At 46.2% G+C, this 21,842-nt stretch overlaps 1 protein-coding gene across 5 annotated transcripts in view; it reads right to left on the bottom strand.

The window, feature by feature from the left end:
• BIN1 (bridging integrator 1) overlaps positions 1 to 21,842 on the bottom strand; it is a 95,381-nt gene that overhangs the window by 11,025 nt on the left and 62,514 nt on the right. For 2 of the 5 annotated variants that reach the window (XM_008936876.1, XM_008936877.1), the window contains exons 7-10: positions 20,690 to 20,775; positions 18,830 to 18,905; positions 16,789 to 16,871; positions 8,948 to 9,098 (exon numbers count right to left, since the gene is read on the bottom strand). In XM_008936876.1, coding sequence (XP_008935124.1) covers positions 8,948 to 9,098; positions 16,789 to 16,871; positions 18,830 to 18,905; positions 20,690 to 20,775 — 396 coding nt within the window. Of the gene's footprint in view, positions 1 to 142; positions 167 to 1,763; positions 1,872 to 4,757; positions 4,887 to 8,947; positions 9,099 to 13,994; positions 14,040 to 16,788; positions 16,872 to 18,829; positions 18,906 to 20,689; positions 20,776 to 21,842 lie in introns of all 5 variants that reach the window. The other 3 variants (XM_008936874.1, XM_008936873.1, XM_008936875.1) reach the window with 3 other exon arrangements.

Genomic DNA, 21,842 nt, shown 5'->3' with positions numbered 1-21,842 from the left:
GTTCAGCAGCACATGGAGCAACTTTGGTTGGGGTGTGCAGAAAGGAAAAGCAGGGAGGGAAAGGAGAGAGGTGTGCACACAGAGATGGCACTGGCACATGCACAGTATATGACGAGAGATGAAAGCTGTATGAAGTTCTTACCTCCCATAAATCCCAAGGCAAAGACTAAGCATGTCAAAGAGCAACAAAAATAAAATACGTTTATATGTGATTATTTCAGTGAGTACAAACTTTACAGACACTGATAAGACTGAAGCAGACATACACATTCAACAGCACTTAGCTCTGCCTGTTTTAAACGTGTTCTTTTAGTAACTAAATTTATATATCATCCTCCACTTCATATTCAAATTTAAGTACAAAGGCACTGGAGTAAGGTTTTTTTTCCTACTTCTTTTATAAAAGGAGATGGTCAAGCCACATTCAGTTATCAGTGGCAGATCACAAAGGAAAAAAAAAACTCATCAGTTTGTGGTCCATCAGGGTTAAATATACTCCCATATATCCATATCCAACAGAGTTAGTATCATTTCAGAACAAGAATTCAGCTGGTGACTGGATCAGTAATTATCTCAACCTCTTTGCCATAGTGCCCTCTCTAAAGGAAATAAATCTGACTGCCTTGAAAACTAAGTGGTCTTTGACAGGTTTTGTACCATGGTTACCATTAGAAAGTATAGATTTCAGACTCTTCCTTTTAATGAGCTCTGAAGCTAATAATAAATAATTAGAACAGTATTGCTGAGCAGTCTTGAAAAACCCACACAGTGTAATATTTGCTGCTTGCTGGAAGGGTAACAGATAATTCCATTTTAAGTCAAATTTAAACTTGTATCCTACAACAGTATACCAAATATGTTATCCAAGTTATAACAGATGATTCAGAAAAATTAAAATCCCAGTAAATATCTTTTTTTAAAAAAGGATATCCTGGCATGCAGCTTGTTCCATCAGGCAAGCAGACACAAAATGCCAATCTGCCCACTTAAAGTTCAGAAAGTGGTAGCTTGCCATATCGTTTCATGTCAAACTATGATAATAAGCCTAATGTTTGATACCTTTAATAAGATAGGTCTTATTGCTACAAAAATCTGTGTCATACAGGCCTACTTGACATAACGACACTGGAGAAATACTGTAAAAATAACCATTTTATATTTTGCAGATATGAAATGCAAAGTCTCAGTGAGGACAATAGCCAAATTCAGGATGCACTTCAAAGCCTCCAGTCATAAAATAAAGTGCACTCTACCAGCCTCTGACTGTGGACAGGACCAGGTACAGGCCAGACCAGAATCAGGCATATTCCTTTTTGATCACCTTGAGTAACTGCAGACTATCAGAGTGTCTGCTCATTAAAAACCCCTCTGAGAGCATTTTATAGCAGGAGCACAGAACTGAGGCTGAATTCCTACCCACAGAGTAACAGTTTAAATCCATGGAGCATACAGAGGATGCCAGTATAGGGAGGGACATACACCAAGTTGAACCAGTTGTCAATCAGTAGATCATCAGAGCAAAGCACAAGCATCCCAGACACACCTAGTGCCAGCCTACGGCCAGGCTAATAGCCACCTGATTCTCACTGGACTTACACATCCAGCAGAGAAGACAAAGGTGCCCACCTGCAAGGCACCGGTCTGGGCACCCAGCCCAGCCACCCACAGCTCAGGTCCACGCGATCATTCACGTGGCTGCAGGTCACACCACATTTGGCAACAAGTCATTTATGAAGGGAGAAGGAATGGTGATATGAACCAACCTGGGAGGCGGGCGTGGGGGTCTTCCCCACAGTGGCATCTGGTTTAATGGGATCAAAATCCAGATCCAACAGGCTGGCTCCCTCCTGGAAGGGCCCAGGGGCATCAAACTTGGCAGCAGTGAGGAAGAAAAGCAGTATGAGCATTAGACACACACAGGCACACCGCAGAGGGAGGGTAGGTGACATCCAGGAGCTAAGGCTGCAAGTGCAGGAGGCGTGGTGGCAATGCAGACGCCTGCCGTGACTCCTGACTGCCTGGGGCTTATAACCCCGGGCAGTTCGCATGGCTGCCACTGTAAACCAAACCTCAGCCTTCTCCACAGGACTCATTCCTCTTCCCACCTGGCCAGATGAGCTGACATGATTTAAGCACCTGAGCTAGTGCGGTCAAAAGGCTCACTGCCAGTGATGACTCAGAAGGGCTTCTCTTCTATTTATATCTGCTCCCCACAGCTCATCCAGCTGCCTTTGTACTGAAGGTCCAGAACAGACTCCCTCAGCCACATACAGAAGAGCTGCCATCTATACAACTCATCTCAGGAAAACAGATCCATGCAGAAAAACACTCAAACCACTGGAAGGCAAGTCTGAGAGGCCTCAGAGCTAGCTCCCAAAGCTCCTAATTCCCTCTGCCCTTCTCAGACAGAAACACACAACATGGCAGCTGCTCACCATAGCTAAGAGATGTGAATCACTTCCTAATCCAAAAAATGCTTTTTTCACTGGTTTCTATTTCTGGATATCCCAGAAGCATGCACACATGAGTCTTCTATCCAAGCATAAATTTGAGAAGCTTTGCTAGTCTCTTCAAAGACAGCAGAATAACTCCGTTTGACTGATTAACACTCTAGCCAGACAGTGATGACACACTTGCTGATCACCATTAATAAAACGGTCACCACAAAGGATACAAGCCATTTGTATTCAAAACCCAACTATCACTTTGGATTTTTAGATTTAGCCTAACCACTACGAGACAATCCTTTCTACTCAGCCTCAGAGGAAGGTGCTCTCTCTCTCCAGGAAGCACAGGAAGACTTGGTCCTCTTTCCATGAACCTCTCAGCCCAATGGCCCTGCTGCTTCAGCTACCTTTCCAAAGTGCCACACAAAGTGTGGCAGGTCGGTCTCCACAGTTATATCATAGTCCCACAATGGAAAAACTCCTGGCAAGTAGGAAGAGACACCATTTAAGAGAAAGTCCTCTCTGAATACAACCCACACCACAATTATTTTCACCCCCTCAAGTTTCCTCTTACTCCAGTTCTCTTACAGATTTTTCTCACCCTTACGAACATCTCCTTTTGAGATGCACAGGGATGGGGATAAGGAACCAGGCTGCCCCATCTCACAGTAATAAACCCTGACCAGCACACAACAACCAACAGGCATTCTAGTATGCTCCTTCAGCACATCCAAGCCACCCACCAGAGAGGCTCCAACTTCAATCTTTAGTTTTGTTTGGTAGTGAGACATCAAAAGCTCCAGTTATGGAATAATCTTGCCTGCCATTCAAGACTTACATTCAAGGGCTAGCACCCCTTGCCTTCACCCTGATCTCCCACACAAAGCTCACTGGAGCTAAGACTTCTGACAGGAATTGCCCTAGGCAACACAGCCAATGCTGGTGGCTGTTGGGTGCTTCATTGAAGACTGTTCTGGCAATCAGCCCTCCCTCAGAACTCCCATCTGATTTGAAGTCACAGCAAATCCCATTCTGGGTCAGAAGACTGATCAGGTGCAGAAGACTAGCTCTAAGGTCTGGTGTTCACATGGAAATACGTGATACAAACCATGGAGCAGACAGAGCTGGCCATTATGATACAGAAGAAGGAAGCACAGAAAATTATAGACAGTAGTTCAGCTGCCTGTTGTTCCCACCTTTCAATACTGCTGCCAAAACATCTGTCTGCTATGCAATCTTTATCTATTGCAATGCAAAATCGGACACAGACTTCCTTCCCCTCCCCTCTCCACCTCTGCTCCTCAGCAGCTGGGTGGAAGGTGGAAACCCAGAGGCAACAGAGCAGCATGATACAAGGTTAGGAAATGAGTCACAGATGAGCAGTGCTAGAGACACTACTTGTGCTTTAACAAGCATTTAGGAAAAAAAAAATATATCTATAAAAAAAAAAAAAAATAGATGCAAGTATCTCATGATACAGCCAGAAATCTGGTCAGGCTCTTCTTATATATAATATATATATATATAAGCACTGTCATTCTTCTAGATCCAACACAGAATTCTCTAGCTGTGCATCCTCTCTTGCAATGACATACATCAAACACATAATTTGAAAATGTTTTTCTTTTTTCAGGGCTTTAAAATGTGCTATGTACCAAGAAAGAAATATTCTGGTGGGAACTGCTGGCTGGTGAAGAGTGACAGACTGTGTCAGCAGTGTGGAATTCACAGCAGGCACAGTTCTGCTCTCTAAACTGGAGGCATCATTCTCTGCAAAGAGAACTTCATGCAATTCCTGTTAGCCTTTCCCGTGCAGGTGTGGGTCTTAAACCACAAAGCCCCTGTGTGATGACACAGAGAGCACAAAATTACCCTCTCTTAGAACTGGCACAGATGTCAGGGTCAGCACTTGGGGGTGTACAAGAGTAGAAAATGCAGGCTTCATCCACACCTAGGATCCATGGCTCTAGAGAGAGCATGTCCTGGGATACGAGGGTAGCTGCAATCTATGTGTATTGCTGCTGAATAAATGCAGAGATTACTTTCTGGCACGTTCACCAGCTGCATTTCTCCTGTTTCTTTCATGAATGAAGGCTCTCAAAGGGCAACGTGTTTGTCAAAGCTGCCTTCAGGCTACCCTCCCCTCTAAGTTAGCCTCCTATCTAACCCACCACCTTTCAAAGCCCAGTGCTGAGGTTGCCCTCTTCCTTCACCTGACCAGGTTTCATGGCTTGACACCTCCAAAGAGAAGAAATGTCAGAAGAAAAAGTTGAGAGGCAGACAAGTATAAGGCAGGGCATAGCAGCTAACCTGCGAAGGGGTTGTCACACTTATCTCAGGGACAAAATTGTCATCAAACAGACTGATGATGTTCTCTTGCTTGATCTCCTTGGAGGGGGTGACCTTTGGAGGCGGAGGCACCGGAGGCCCTTTCCTCAACTGCATGCAAGTGAGCACATGGCCACAGCACAGATGGCGACACCCAAAAAAACCAGAGACAAGAACCAGGTTAGTCACAAAAACTGAAGGTGGGGGAAATTACAACCATGGGCACAGAGCAGGGTCAAATCAACTCCATCTGAAGAGAGAGGGAGGGAGGGTGAAGGGCTGAACTGAAACAAAACAAAAAAAAAACCACCACAGGCCTCCAGAGAAGGTTTGGCATCATTAGTTACACTTCAGCTGTGGGCGAGTTTCCCTCTGCAGAGGAGAAGCGTAACACAATTAATATGCATTGACAGGACATGCATACATAATTAAAGCATGTGCAACCTTCCAAAGAACCACCGGGAAGGGAACAGATCAATTACTGAGAACACGATCCAACAGACCAGGCCAGCACTGCCTCCCCCTTTGCTGTACTTACCATACCTAAGAGACTGAGAGATCAGACTCACTTTGTCCTATTATGGGTAGGTGACCGTGAGGACAGATTCTGATCTGCCCAGTACTGGCTTCCTGTGGCACTGGTTATCAGTGTACTGTAAGGAATGTCTGAAGGAACTCTTGATGTCTTGCCACCTCTCAGCTTTAGGCAAGGACGATTCAAACTCCGGAGAAGCCATGGCTACTGTGTGCCCAGCTCTGCTCTCAGTTTCACCAGTGAGCATTGACACTAATGAAGTTGTGTTTCCCCAGCGGAGATCCCAGAGAATGCATAACAAAGTCTGACTCTGTAACTCTAACCCATCCTAATACCCCCTACCATGCTAAAAGATTCAGCCTGACACTGCATCCACAACCCCATGGGGAGCTGTGGTAGATCCTCCCTAGATCAACCCATCCACATCCTTTTCATGTTTTCCTGAGGCCGAGGCTCAATGATCACTTCTAGATCAAATCAGACTTCAAGGAGCTGCTGCTGTGTTGGAACGAAGCATCCATACAAGTTCCCAGCACCACAGCAATGCTCAGCAATGACAATGTTTTCCACTTACAGTGGTGTTTTATAGTTACTTGATCTTCTTATCATACCTAGGATCCCAAGGCAGCAAGACTCAGAGACATGACAACAGGCACCCGGTGTATCAGTGCCATATCTAGACCTGAAACACAGCAATTCCCAAATCCTAGTCCTATGTTCACACTCCTCCAGTATTTAACTGAGCTCTACAAAGCATTTATTCAGGTTGCTAAGGATATGCCCAGTTTTCTACTGGGTTAACCTACTTTAAATGAGTGACTGTGCAAACACACGTTTTCCACTGAGTAGCTGGCATGGAGAAATAATGTAGTATGTTCAATTTCAACTTCTCACTCTTGGCAGAAAGTGATGTGTCCATACTCCCTGAGCATTCCCTTCATGAAAATCCCCTGCTTGCCAGCTGCCAAGAGGGGACCAGAAATTTCAGGGGAAAGCTAGTCTCAGAACAGAGGCACCATCTGCAGAAATTGGAGGCTCCCATTACATACTCTAAAAGTCAAAAAGATCCTAACTCTTCTGCTATTTATTTCTCTAAAATAGTCAGTCTTCTTCCTCCCAATGTATTTGTGCTTTCAGAGACCACCTCTTCCACCATGCCCAGCATTACCTCTAACAGCAGTCTAAAACCATATTTTAAAGACAACAGGATCACATATTGATGTTGAGTTATAGCTAGAAGTTCATCAAGCACAAACAACTTTGCCACCTATAATAAAACAAATGCTCTATTTTTTTTCTGCTGACTTGGATCCCACAGAGCTTTACCTGTCTAAACTCAACACAGTTGCACTGACTTCAGAAGTGTCATTATAGTGTGTTCAATGGTGTAACTGAGAGCAAAAGTCTGACCTTTGAAGTTTCACAGAGCCCTGAATTCCTGTGTCATCATCAAATTACTCAGTGCAGAGAGATGATAGCTGTCACTTCTTCCAAAAGACAGAAATAAGCCGTTTTCAAGAATTAAAGCAGAGTAAAAGAGCTAAATTTGTTGGCATTGGGAACAGTTCAAAATTTAGTTAGTATTTATTTTGTCTCTCCTGTTTTGTTGTCATTCTCCCCCTAGCCTTTGCTTATGGTTTGCATTAGTATTTCAGACAGGAAGAGGCCAGAGCATTGTACTAGCTTGTTGCTTTTTGCTCCATCCTCCCCCAAAAGATGAGGCCTCCCTAGGAGGACTCTAGAATAAATCACTTACCCATAGACCAAAAGTAATGACACCTGTGAAGATTTCAGTATTGAAGCTGAGCACTGTTGAGAGAGCAGACTCTTGTGTTTTCCAGCTGGCTGGGAAGCTGAGACACACTTAGTTTCTAGACTTTATTCATACAGACACCAGGCTTGGATCCGAATATGTAAATCCTGTCCTCATCTTCCCTCCCTCCGGAGTCAGCTCCATCTCTTAGCACATAGTGCAAATCCAGAGTGGAGCTCTGGTTCCTCACTCTAGTGAGGCCCAGGAGAATGAATTAAACATAGCTTGGGAAAGAGCTGCCAGGTGGTGGCAGCATTAGCTGCAAATACCATCTCTGTTTTGCCCGTGGCCCATCGGAGGTTCCAGCCAGGGCTGCACTGGAACATTCTGCTTGCTGGACCAAGGGTGCCTCCAGCCCCATTCCTGCGGGCACGAAGGCAGCAAGTGAATGAGAAAGCCCTTGCAGGCTGGCAAAAACAAGGCTTATGTGTGCTATTTAAAGGAAAGGGAAAAAGTCAAGCTCAGCAAGGCAAGTCCACAGGCAGTGTGAGTGAAGTCTGCAGTGAACAGCTCGATAAATCTGTACTATTTCTTGTTCCAATTTCAATCAAGTCATAGCAATCTCTGAAAAAAAACAGGAAGGCAATTATGGATGCACCCACTACCCTCTCTCCCTCATACATCGTCCCCAATTCCAAGGTCTTAGTCAGGGTGGTGGTGAAGCTGCTCTGCGCTGTGCAATGCCGAGTGGTGCAGAGACCCCAGAGAAGTCCTGAAAAGACACTTCCAGGCATCCATACAGCTCACAGAGCTGGAAAAGGCCCTTTTGCCAGTGTACAAACATCCCCTTTTTGTCCCTAGATAATCCTGAAAATCAAAAATGCAGCAGAGAGAAAAATATTGTGAGAGGCTATCCAGACACAAGCTTACACCACAGGCCTGGATTTGGAATCACACTGCTACGTATGACAGCAAGGAAGTTCTGGGTTGCACCCATGTTTTTTCAGAAGCAATAGGTCTTCTCTTACCAATTGGCCAGCAACCCCCTCAGCTTTAATTCTTCCTGGAAGACTCCTCCTTCCTCCTACTTACTGAAATGCAAGGATTGGCACCAGACATAAATTTGGCCTAGTTACTACTTTTCCTACTATGCTTTTCCCCAACTCAGCAATAGAGGGATGGTAAAAGGAAGTGAATGTATTATTTTCCTTAAATGTCCAAGTAAAGATTATCATATGATATGCTGAGTATTAGAAGCTACATTTGCTAATTTAAACATGCTGCTGGGTATCTCTTGTGTAAGGAAAGATTAACAAAGGCCACATAGAGGGTATCAGGCTCCGTATAATGGGCAGTCTTCTTCCTGGTACCCATCTAATTCTTCACAGCTTAAGAACATAATGCCTTTATTTTTAGCATGGTATTTTATCTTGGGACTAAAGTAAAACATCATGCAAAGTACATATTTTCTCCTTATAAATATTAAAACTTTTTTCTTTGAATCTTCCTTGGTTATAAAAGTTGAGAAGAAACAGGATCATTGAATTCCACAGGTTAATTCAAATGTGAGGAACCAAACTTCCTTGCCTAGCTACACCTCCATCCTCCCTGGATCTTCTTGGCTATCCTACCAGTCAGCATCATGTATTGCTGGGGGCATTCAGACATAGCTTAGCTCTTTCCTATGTGATCTAGAGATGACCAATGAGCAACCTGCATTCTCAGGAACCAGTCAAGGAGAACAACTGTCACGTCATATTCCCTGTGCTCAGTAGCAGGAAGAGGTCCAAAAAAGCAACTGATAGACATCTGTTTTTGACTCACAGAGCTTGTGCCATCAGCGGTCACACTGCAGAGACACGGTCAATGTCACGGGGACGCTACCTGAGATGGTGACTTTGGGATGCTGGCCCCCGGTGCTTCCAAAGTGGACGGTTCCAGCTCATGGTTGACAGTCTTGGTCTCAGGGCTGGTGATGGGAGATCCATCTGGTGGAGGCGAGGGGCTTTTATTTGCTTTCGCTGGGGTGCTGTCACTGAAGGAAGTGGAGCGAGAAAGGTTTTAAAGAGAAAGAAAGAGATGTCTGAGCCAGGCCTAGGAAGATTTGCACTCCTCCACATATCAGTGGCCTCTTTGCTTTGTTGCCCAGACATGTGAAGACATCCAAAGCCTCTACAAACTTCCAAGAAGCATCTTTGCTAAGACACTTGCAGCCTAACACACTGCAGCAGCATTATTGTGCAGCAGGCTACTCACTGAATTCCTACTATGTGGATACACTTTGCCTCAGACACAGGAAAACAAAACCAAAAAAAACCCCAAAACCTCAATCAGGCATCCTTAATTCTGCTAGATTCTAACTTAAGTGCCTAACATTAAGTCATAGTCTTTTATAAAGAGTTCAGTGCAGCTCACCAAGTTTTCATTTCTACAGATGTGATTTCTTCGGCGCAGCAATGTACTGACACCTGCATGGGCTATGAAAAGAGATCCACAGCACCTGAACTAAGGCTACCATGGCAGAATGTCCTGCCTGCATGGGCTATGAAAAGAGATCCACAGCACCTGAACTAAGGCTATCATGGCAGAATGTCCTGCCTGCATGGGCTATGAAAAGAGATCCACAGCACCTGAACTAAGGCTACCATGGCAGAATGTCCTCTTTGTGGCATAAACCAGCTAAGCCGGAGAAGCAGCAAAGTAGTCAGATGTTTCACAGCTCATGCTGTGAAAGAAGACAGCAAAGAAACAGTGAGACTGTGACTACTAATAAATATTTCTCTACTATGGAAAGCTTCCCCAGCCTTGTTTTCATTGATGAACCACTTCTACCCTTGCCTTTCCAGCTGGTCCTTACTCCAGGTCTGTTTCTGACACACAGTCAAGAGGGAGGGATTCTTAAGGGAATTAAGATGCAAGGAGCGTATGCCAATGGTATTTGTTGGCTCATTACTTGGCCAGATTTGGACAGGTTTTTCAAAGGAATGGCAAGAGGCACACGCCTTTCCCTAAGGACATGCCCTGGCCAAGTATCAAGTTTGTGCTTCAAAGTACAGAATCATAACAGATTTAGTAAAAAGCTGGTTATTGGAGAATTTCAACACAGCCAAAAGTAAAACCATTTTGCCAGCCTAACTCTCAGGAACAGCTGAATCATTCAGCTCTCCCAAAAGCAACCAATCAACTTATTTCAAGTCATGCAAAAGAACAGACACTGGCAGGGGATATTTTAGCAGTAGTTGTTACAGTTTGGCAAACTATACACAGTTGAAAACAGAATATTACAAAATATTGCAAAAGTGCTGTGCAACCTCATCTACAGGGAGTGACATTTGCCTCCACTTAGAAAGTTGCAGTTCTTGTGAAATTAAAGGCCTTGGGAGAAGGCTGAAAAGAACAGACCCTCCACTACAATTTGTGCCAATAAATCCTGACATAGTGCCAGGACTAGAGAGATAATGTAGACCTGATTCTTCAGGGATATCAACTCCATTATTTCTCTGCTCTGTCCCAAGAGAGCCTAGAGCTCCAGACACGTACATTGCCTCACACTTGGATGCCCGAGGTGGAGCGGTCAGTGGCTAACATGCATGATGGCCTCATTCCTAAACACTCATGAGTAGGGGGACAGCAAGAGGAGAAAGGGACAGCAAGGCATTTCAACAAACCTCCACTTCCAAGCAAGCATCTCCCCTTGCTCAGCATTCCAGCTTTCAAGCTCCCCATTCCCTCTTCATTCACTTCGCCCTCACCCATTCCACCCACCTTCTCCCCATACCCACACCCCACACGCACATTTCCCCTCAAGGTGCTCGTTCTCAGGTCCACATGCAGGTCAGATGTTTCTGATGACACTGATGCCAGCAGCACACCAACATGATGCAACAAACCCAACGACGTTCTCTGCCAGCAGCTCTCAACCACACACGCCAAGGGAAAAAGAGGGAAAGGAAGAGGAAAAAGGGAAGAGGAAGTTCTAAAGAACATGTATGCCAACCCCTGCTCTTCAGTTTGACTGAATATGCCCATAGTGTCCTTCCTCAGAGGTCCAGAAATCACTTTAAAACAGTGGGTAATGTGAAGGGTTCTGCAAAATTAACCAAGCTGTGTGACAGACTAAAAGAATTAATAGTTGGAGGGTGAAGGTAAGAAGTTCTGCTCTAAATGGGAATCACAAATGGGAATCTAAATGGGAACAGCAAAATATGACAGAAAATGTCTTCTGACGTTAGAGTCGCGGAAAAAAAAAAAAAAAAAAAAAACAACCAACCAGCCATGTTACCTTCCCTAGAGTTGAAAGAATTCTGGAGAAGATGGGGGGACACAGTGATAGACAGTTAGACTGCCAGGACTCTTCAAATGCCCAGACTACACTGGGAATATCGGGACTACAAGCTATCAACTCACCTACCAACACAAGGGTAGACTTTTACTTCTAGGGACCTGAAGAGGCCATTTCTCCCATTGAGAATGGAGTTCAAGTGTTTTAGTGCCTTGATTTTGATGCCTGGCAGTGACTCAATTTGGAGATATATTAGTAAAGGGCTCCCACATGAGAGGCAGCCCAGTTTCTTCCCTTCACCCTACAGGGGCTGAGAGGGCCCCACACTAAAGCCTTCATTAAGTCACTACTATTTACAGCTTGTTTGATGTGTTGGCTGATCCCTCTAGGAAAATGCCACTGCTAATTTTGGCTGAGCCTCTCCCAGCTCCCCGAGCAGCACCTTCATTCCTGCACTTGTTCTTTGGACACATTTAGCCAGTAGAACCAGCACCAAGGAAGCTTGTCACCAGGATCCTCTGTCCTTCATGGGTTCCTGGGAAGCACGCAGTGCCCACATAGGGCAAAGTCCTGTCTCCAAACTGCTTGCTCCAGGAAACACAGGGAAAAGCAAGAATGTGGGGACTGTCTCCAGTGACCAAATCTGAGTACCACAGTAAAACCAGCCCAAAGCAACAAGGTCATTGCTCTCTCTTTTTCCTTCCCATGAGCAGCTGGGAAGTGATGCCCAATACAGGAATATCAGGCAGGGAAGGGAAGAGGGTGTCAATTTTCTTCTGCAAATAGAGATCTGGGAACAGGGTATAATGCAGCTACTGCAGTTGAAGGGATAGCCAAAATTCCCTAACCTCTTTTAGTGCTGCTGAGCTCCCTGACCCCTCATGGGGCTGCCTCATCTGTTCTGGAAGAGCAGAGTAACATCTGCAGATGGGGTTCCCATGTGCTTGTAACAATCCCATGTTAGAGGATGAAATCTACTTTCCAATACTGTAAAAACAGACAAATTATCTCCTGCCAAGGTCTCAAGTTAAGAAGAAAAAACAGAGGGTTGGCATCTCAGCTAAGGGTCAGATAAAGCCTTTTAGCCAGAAATAATTTAATATTTAGCACCAAAGCAGGCTGGTTTTAAAACACAAAATCAAAAGAGGGGGCAGGAGAACAGAGGAGAAAGTACCTACATTTCCAGACATACGGTGGTGCAAATGTACATTCTGGCTGCAGAACAAGGAGTCACCGAGTCCCAGCCCGTCCCTTCCTGCACCAGGGGCCACACATTTCCCTGTGACCTCAGCAGCTTCTCTGACAACAGAAACCCCCAGCAGAGCCAGGGTCAGGCACCTTAACTGCAGCTCCAGTTGGACTTTATCAGGGCAGAGCAGGAGGATGATGTGGCTAGAGCTCATCAAGGTAAGATTTACTAGCTATCCCTTTGCTGTAGCATCAGTCCATTCTCAGTAACTGGAAATATCAGATCTCCTGCTTGGTGCAGGTACACCACCAGTCCATCCAAGGACCAAAGACAGACACCCGGAGAAGTGCTCCTGAGAATCCTTTTTCCTACAGTAGGAAACCTCAGAATAGTAACAACACAAGACATTCATTCACCACTTTCCTTTTGAGGATATAAAAACCATTCTCCACCCTCCAACCTCCCACTTTACAAAGGGTGCATAGCAGAGACAAAGAGAAGGGTACTGTGACTTGTCCTGCTCAGTGGGAAGCCAGGATCAGAGAAGCAGGATCCAAATCCACCAGCACTTGCTCTTACTGCTGGCAGGACATCATCTTGAGAATTAATTTTTTTTTTTTTCCTTCCTACAAGGACCTCTTGGAGGGAGTACCAACACAAAGACTAAGAAAAACAAAAATCAGAGGAAGTTTCCATGCCATTGTACTGCGGTTCCCACTTTGCTCCAGGGCATGTTCTTGTCAGGGTCCTTGACCTTGGGTATGATAACTTGAGGCATTGTAGCAATCCAGTATTCAATGCCATCACTGTCTCGAAAGGCGAGATGCTGACATTAGTCTTTATACAAGACAACAAGCTTCTGCTTCCTTCAGCCCTGTACAGAATTTTGAAGGGATGGAGCAAGATAATGAGGATTCTCAAGAACAGCACAAGTAAGGAGCAAAGCAGAAAGTGTCTTTCCCCCACTCATCATCCTCCCAGCTGCACATGGTAGATAGGACAGGACCTCTGAGTGTGAAAGACCTGCCTCGTGGTCCTCCCTGGCCAGGCAGGGAAGGAGAATGCAGCATTTCAGACCTGCTCAAAAGGGCAAGCCCTGCTAGGTAAAACTAGATATTGTTAGTCACCAAAATTGCCCAGATTTCCCATGGAAAACCCAGCACTGTGCTTTTAGTCACACAAACACAACCGAACAGACAATGCCCGAGCGTTCACACCGCCTTCTGAGACAGGAAAAGAAGGAAGGATTCAAACCAGGCACGCAAGCAGTTAATGGGATTATCCAGACACAGAGAGATCTCAGCAGGACCCAGCAGGCCATGAACACATCATAACATGCAAAAGACCCCTCTCCCATCACAGGGTTAACACGTGCCAGGCTGTTAGAATCCAGCAACAGCCTCTCCAGTTTTAGGAACTAAATCAAACACGGATGGAAATGCTGTTCTCCGTACCGGTACCTGCTCATCTTTTTCCTCAGCCTGGCGAACAGTTTAGTTTTCTTTCTGTTGAGGATGGCACGCAAATCATTTCCGTTACAGGATGGCACAGTCAAACCAGGGAGGAAAAGTTAAGCTTCCAAGCACCCGTTCCTTTGGTGCCACAAAACTCACTGGAACCAAGATGACAAGACCACTTCTCTCTCTCTCTCTCACACCCACAGATACAAACATACTGAAACACACACACACACTTCCCTGGGTTCCTAGAAAGCTACAGCCTAGCTTGGAGAGGGGAGGAGAGGGCTTTTTGTGCCTGACAAAGATGTACATATATGGGAGTTAATGTATAAACTAGTGGTTTCCCTGCTCTTTGAAATATGGGGCTAGGGTGCACACGGAGAAGAAAAAAGGAAACTGTATATAAACCAGCAGAGAACTGTAAATGTCCTTTTTTTCACAGATAATCACAGCTCCTCACTCTCCCCTGTAAGTACTGGTACACAAGAAACAAGCTCCCCATTTTCCTTTACTTACATCATCTGTGCACAGTCCTGTACACGGCACCTAATCTGCAGCTTTCCTACTATGGCTCTTTCTACTTGGTCCAGTTTGTATATCGGGATAATGCTACAGATCTCCCAGGTCTGTTAGGCATCTGAGCCTTGAATGTTCAAATTCTTTCAGAAACAAATCCCAAACATACGTCTGAAGTTCCCAGAAATACATCAGCTGCTCTGAGCTGCTGTGCTACACAGCCAGCACCAGATTCATCAGCCACAGTGATACTCCTGTAGGGCCTTGCATGAATGCCCTACTAATGTGCACAGATAATGTCTCACACCTCCTCATTCACTTCCTGCCATTGTATCCATCTCCAATCCCCTTCCCAGTAGAGAAGGGTTAGGGAAGCATCTGCTCCCAGTGAAGACCAACCACAATAAGCAATCAGAACAGCAAGGGCTATTTCCTCTCGCTCCAGCCCTGTGTCACAATGAAAGGCCAGATGTGCAGGAGGGACACAAGTACCTCACAGCACTTCCTGGTCACTGCAAAACATACGTACTACCCTGGCCAACCTTTGCTACATCCTCCAAGGACACCCTGCTACACTGTGCTCAGGAGGAAGAGAGACACTCTGGGACAGGTCTGGCATCTCAGCTGAGATGCAGGGAGTAGCTGATGAAGCAGCAGCACTCAGATTGCTGCCTGCACAGCAACCTCTGTGTCACTTGTTTTTGGTTTTTAGGGCCATGTGCTCCCATAGCCAGCCAATGAGCATAGAACTGCAGCTGAGACACCCATTACAGCCCCAGATGAAGCCAGCAGTTCATGGGGCAGGAATCACGAGGACAGGTAGTTTATGTATTGGAAGCTCATTCAGGCCAGAAGCTTCATGGCACAACAACAATGTCCGGACCAGGCTGTCACTACAGCTTGCAATCACTTCCTTGAGGAAGAAAGGGTAGAGGAGGAAGAAGCTGGGCAAAGCAATGGCTACAGCCTTCATCTGTCCTGGTTTCTAAGGACCCTGGAGGATGCTGCCATCAGAGACAACATGTCAGGTGGCAGCAAGAGGATGGGAACCACAGGCTCCTCACAAGGCTTCAGTCTTGCTGGGTTACGATGATCAACAGACATCACATACCAAATTGGAAAGAAGATATTCTTTTTCCCAAGAAGCATCCCTACTAGCATGTGGAAATCTGGTGTAAGCGACCCAAAATTCAGGGGCAAAATTCAACTCAAACGTCCTCTTTCTTTAGAGCTGGCAAACATCACAAACATTGCCGGCACAAGACATGCAAGTCATCTCTGCATGAGTGCAACAGGAGGTTGAACTGGGAGGAGAGACAAGGGAGCACAGAGGTCTCAGCAGCTGATCTAGCCCTTACGAATCAACACACTCGGGCCACCACTTGCCTGTACTTCATCCTGACTTCACCTCCTCCCTCCATCAATGCACCAAGTGAGGACTTGGGCTGTGCTCCTGCTCACCCGGCACGTGGGATTAGCAGCAGCTGGAAGCCACAGCCCGACACTGTTTCATCACTCACACATTTGGATGGGAGCCAGACAGCCTCATCCAGAGCTCGACCTCTCCCTCCCCTCTCAGTGCTAGAGAATGTGCAGACTTGCACTTAACCATACAGGACTGGACCCAGCTGAGGAAAGAAAACTAAAGGCCTGGAGAATACTTATTCCTTGCATATGTGCAGATTAGAAGTGCTCTGAGACCAGGAGGCCTTCTTAGTGAGGCTGCAACTACTTCCACAACACACACACACAGGAAACACACCTCAGCTGGGTACCCAGGAGGGACACAGGGCTTTGATAAACAGGTGGTTGTAAGTTTGGAGTGCCAAAAAGGAGGCTGAGGTAACAAAGGGACTCTTGGTGCTCAAGCTCACAAGCTGCAGGTACAGGGTCGAAGCTTTTGAGGTGAAAAAATAGGACAGGTGCTGGGCACCTGGACCCAGAAGGAAGGTCAGTTCAGTATTATATGTCAGAGCATGAAATCTGACTTTAAAAAAAAAGCAAAGCTGAGAGTCAACTGCCTAGATATCAGCACCTAGTGAAAGTTTAGGCCTCCAGATGCTTTTCTAGAAAGGTAAGAGTTAGTGCACTGTGTCATCCAGCCCCAAGTACAGTTGTAGACACACTCTAGGGGGTCTCAGGAGAGCCCTGGCTGGCTATATGGAGGTATTCAAATCACTCCCCAAATGACAACATGGAGCTTTCAATATCCCTGGTAGAGACATCCCTGCCTCTCCTCCCCTGCTGAGGGAAAGACACTACTCCCACAGTTACTGACCTGGGCTGTGCTTTAACGGGCAAGGCATTGCCTGAGTACTGCTTGTCTAGACCCAGCAGGACATCATGGAGATTTTGGTTCAGCTGCAAAATACAAAAACAAAAGAAAGAAAAAGTATGAGAAAAGAGCCCAAGTGCCAGAAGAGAGTCTGGGCTGGCCTACATGGACTGACCAAACACAGGCTTGTGCCCAGACATGTGCATGTAGTCAACTGTCCCAAGAGAGGCCAGCCCTGCATGTGTTTCCACTCCTCTGTGGGGTGTGAAAGGCTAGAGCAATCTGACTGCTGCAGAGCTGCTGGCACCTCATGGGAATGCTCTGCTTCCCTTATGCATCATCCTCTCTGCTTCTCTATCAGCTGCCCCCACCAGTGTGCTGCAAGGTACCATTGGACAAGTGGGCAGAGTGCTTACCTAAGGGTCTGTGTGCTAGGACTGAAGCTTCACTTTGGGTCTGAAACCAAAGCTGTTCCTCAGACCTACTTATAATGCTTGGGATATGGCCATTTCAGCTGTGGAGCCTAAGGCAGCTAGACTTCCAGTCAACAACAAGCCTTGGCTTCACAAGCTGCCTGGGCCACCTACGTTTGGGCTGGAGCTGGATATCTTTTCAGAAATGCAATATTAGGGGTTAAACTCTCCCTAGCACTGAAGGCTGCAATACTCACTCCAGACACTCCTATTCTGAAACAGCCAATTCATAAACAAGATGAGATGCCAGATTTATCATAGGTAGGAGGAGGGATCCAATGCAATCAATGTTGGAGGCATTGTGCCAGCAACACCAGCAGTTAATTGGATGCTATAGCAGTAATAAGAAACAGATGTTTCCCATGGAACAAAGCAAAAGCCCTGCTCTCATACAAAACTCCTTAGGAAAGAAAAATCCAAGACATGATTCAATATCATTCCTGTCTAACAAGCATCTTTCCCATGTTTTGCTGAATGTAAGTTAACAGCAACAAACTGATAATTATCATCATCCTCCCTATTCTTAACAACCGGTTCATGCCTCAGTGGAGAAGAGCAGGCTATTAATTGGAAAGGTCCCCATGAAATGTTAGCAGGGCTCAAAACTGATGCCTTCCACCAAGGCAGAGGGGCCTGACAGCTGGGAATTGCAGGACTATGACGCTGCTTGTTGCTCAGCAGCTGTCTTGTTGTCAGGCTGACACTGGGGAGGGCAGGGAACACAAGTGTTCCAACGTTTACAGAGGGTGTGCAGCTCTCAGGAGCAGCACACAGACCTAAGGAGTTCAAGGCTTCTCTGGCTTTTAACTAAAAGAACGAGAATATGTTTGTAAATGGCAATGGGGGGCTCTCCCAGAGCCTGTTCCTGAGGTCTCTGCTGGGTGCTGGCACAGCACCAGGACCCAGCATGTCACCACCAGGTCACAACACTGCTTACTGCTCCGATGCCCAGCTCCTGACCAACTAGTAGCCCACACAAGGGCCATGCTAAGCACTCAAATGTTTCCTTTGGGGTCACAGGGCAGGAAAGAAAACAAAGCAGAGAGGTACTGCTGGAAAGTGCCTTCCTGAGGGAGCGGAGCGAGGCAGGTCTCAGTCTTCAGCCAGCTTGCAGATTGGTAGATTCCCTGCTGTTTTCATCCCCACAGCCACACAGAGGACAGTTTACAGGAACTTGCTTCCAGACAGCAGAGGAGAAGCCAAATAGATAACAGGCTGAGAGTGCCCAGGTTATATGTCAGAGATCCATAATACAGACAAATTTAAAAAGGCAGCAAGAGTGGCTTCCCTTCCCTCTGTGTATCTGCAAGTGAGCCCTGCCAAGCGACACAAACTCCTCACGGCCCTGTAGTCTCTTCCCTCTCTGCCATCCCTTTACATTACTATCTTGGACAGCCCTTCTCTCAAGCAGCTCAGAAAAAATGAAGGGTTAATATTTTCCTCTGACATAGGGCAAACACTCTTTTTCTCCAGATGTCTTTTTTTTTTTTCCCTCTATTTTGGAATTTTATTTGTTTTTAGTAACAGTGAGGAAAAGCTGTGTCAGTAGAACAAGCTGTTAGTTGCCTTACCTTGCTCATTTCTTTATGAAAGTTCTCTTCTAGGCCTGCTATACTCTGGAATGTGTTGACGTAGAAACCAACACGACTACCAAATGAAAAATGAAACAGAAGAACTTAATGGTCATAATGCTCTCCCAAAAAAATGTCAGTTCTGCCCCCTCTGCTACCTCCCACCCACCAGTCCCATTCAAACTCGACTCTGTCAGGCCTGGTACATGCTGAAAGAGAAGGGTGGCAGGTAAGTGTGCAGGGGGTGATGGAGCAAACGTCAGGTATGGTGCAAACGTGTCCAAGGTGAGGAGACAGGCAGGTAGGATAAGATCTAATTTGTGCTGGCTAAAGGGTAGGGGAGGGGAGTGGTGGAAAGTAATAAAAAAAAAATTAAAAAGAAAGAAGGAAAAAATAGAGTAGGCTGTGACACATATGGAACATGGAGCATGGGGAGAGCTGGTGGAATCGGAACAAAGACAGATAATAATTCAGTCTGAAGTCCCTCAGCACAGCGGGAAGCAAAAAAGCATGATCTGTTTGCTTCAGGGGCAGAAGAGTTAGAAGAAGTATCAGCTGGACAGCAGGAGCCTGTAAAAAACCTGTGGTACCTTAAAATCCCCGCAGCTGCCTGCCACCCTTCTTCCTCTAGCCAGCCTGGCAGCCACCAACAGGGAGTGCTGTAACAGCACCCAGCTGGAGGAGCAACAGCAGGAGGGAGCTGCTCTCCAAGGCCAGAGGCATCACCATTCTGCACATGGAACCACCCACATGCCTGCACCCTTTCCAGTTCCATCCTCGGCCAGGCCTGTGTGCTGCTTTGAGCTGAGTCCTGACCCAGACTGAGAGGAAAGGGGAGTGAAGGCAGACACTAACACTTTGCCTTCATGCCCTACTGCCACCTACTCACTCCATCCTCCACAGACCAGCATCACCAATGTACATGTGATTACTGCATTTAAAAATAAGAAACCAGGCCACATCTAGGAGGATTTTACCTGCTTTCCAGTGGGCCCTCCCTATATTTCTGTTGCCCTCCAGTCCATCCTCCAAGCTAAATGCCAGTCTGTTTCTTTCTCCTTTTTATTACCATAATCACTGGTATGGCAAATCCATGGTCTCTCAGGTCTTTCTGTTCTCTCAGCCCATTTTCCTCTGCACAGGATAGGCTTTGTTAAATAGAGCACAGCAGGACAATTATATAAAATAGTTCCTCACCAGGTCCTCTGTCACATAGCCAGGAGCACATTTAGGGGCAACAGAAGGCAGCTGCACCAGGATCCTTCCCTTGGCTTTTTTAACCCAACTGCCCAAACCTGCAAGTGGCATCCAAAGGAGAACAACCTGTACTCTCAGCCTTCCTCTTGTGTTAACCCTGTGCTTCACCATGTGATCATAAGCTGGATGGTGAGACACAATGATCAAGGCATCACCTCTTGGCTCTCTCCAGCCGCAGTGACTGTATAAACTCCTCTAACATCTCATCTTTCCTTCAACAGTGAGCTGACATATCCACTCAGCTGGCAGATGTTCCTTCCAGCCAGCCAGCCCCACATCCAAAATCTTAGTGACCCAGACTGCTCTGTCTGCTGTCCACAGCAGAAGCTGGGCCATTGCCCAGGAAAGTCAGGTACAGTTGATGGGGTGAACGGATTTATCAGACAAAGGATATAAACACAGTTTCTCTTTGTGGTAAAATTGAGTTTTTCAGGAGGAGCCTGAAGCAAAGCGCAGAAAGCTCAGGATGAATCTGGGGAATCCCAGGGACAGACTCTCTGAGATGATCCAGAAAAGAAGAGCATACACCCAGCCCAAGCTAAGGAGAGAGCTGGAGCCTTCGCTTCCTTCCAGTCAGCCCTTAGGAAAACTGCCAGCACTCACCTGTTCCATAGTGAAGGCAGCTCCTCCTGCAGATCAACGTTCATCTCTTCAAACACCTTCTGAGCCTTTACTAACTCTTCTTCAGCCTTAACAACAGAGAAGGGAGATTGTCAGCTCCAGCACAGGAAAGTATTCTGCAGGGCTGGGACAACTGTGACTCTTTTGACTTCTTGGGAGACAAGACAAAATTCTGGCATGGGGTAATCCCTATCCCAAATAAGTGTGCAAGGAACCAGGGCTGCATCGCAAGTGACCTGATGCCATTCAGCTTCTATGTGTTACTCCCAGATTTTCTCTCAATGGATTTAACTGTTTGGATACTTGGAAAGTAATTTAAACATCCACTAATGTATTTTGGGTTCTGTAAGTTTCCCTGGTTTCAAAAGCTGAATAGAGCTGGTCAGGCAGTTCAGCCTCCAGCTTGGATACAGATGAAGAAAATAGTGGTCCCTGCCCTTTGCCAGGTTCTCTGAAAGAGTTGAAATCCATCCCAATGACATTGAAGAAGAGTCCTTGCTTGTGGGGACTCTCTCTGCTCAAGTAAAGTCATGCTAAAGCCCCATCTCTTCTGATGAAGGGAGGAGGTCTGCATCCTTAACTGATAAAGCTCTCTGACAAAGCTGACTGGAGAAGCAAGGAAGGGTATGCAAAGCATGAGCTGTGCCAGCAGAAGCCCAGGCTGGAGAGCCTGAGCAGCAGGTCTCAGTTTCAGCAGTCTCATGGACTCTCACTGGTGAGGATCTAACACATGACCAATCCCTGGCTGGCTGTTGCCCACCAACCACAAAGGAAACAGGTGTCCTACAGGACCAATATCTCCCAGTTGATACTTTAAATTTGATCTGTCCATCTGACCTAGACACTGACAGACCCCAATACTGATGCATGAATTCTGCCAGGTCTCAGTGACAAAAACGATGATCCTGGTTTCTGTTGCTGTCAGCAGACAGCAGCACCAAGCACATTCCCTTTCTCACATTTGTCCTAGGCGACCTGTTCCTCCTTTCAGTGCCCTGACTGAAAGCTCAAAGCTTGCTAACTAAAATGTTTCTATTTCACCATTTGCAGTGGCACAGCATTCTCCCACAACCCTGTGCAGTGGGATTCAGGATGGCAAATCCCTGAATGAGCTACTTGAGCAACTGTGAGTGCC

Source organism: Merops nubicus, unplaced genomic scaffold, assembly GCF_000691845.1.
Source record: "Merops nubicus isolate BGI_N331 unplaced genomic scaffold, ASM69184v1 scaffold653, whole genome shotgun sequence".
Taxonomy (NCBI): domain Eukaryota; kingdom Metazoa; phylum Chordata; class Aves; order Coraciiformes; family Meropidae; genus Merops; species Merops nubicus.
This window is presented reverse-complemented; position numbering and strand designations above follow the sequence as displayed.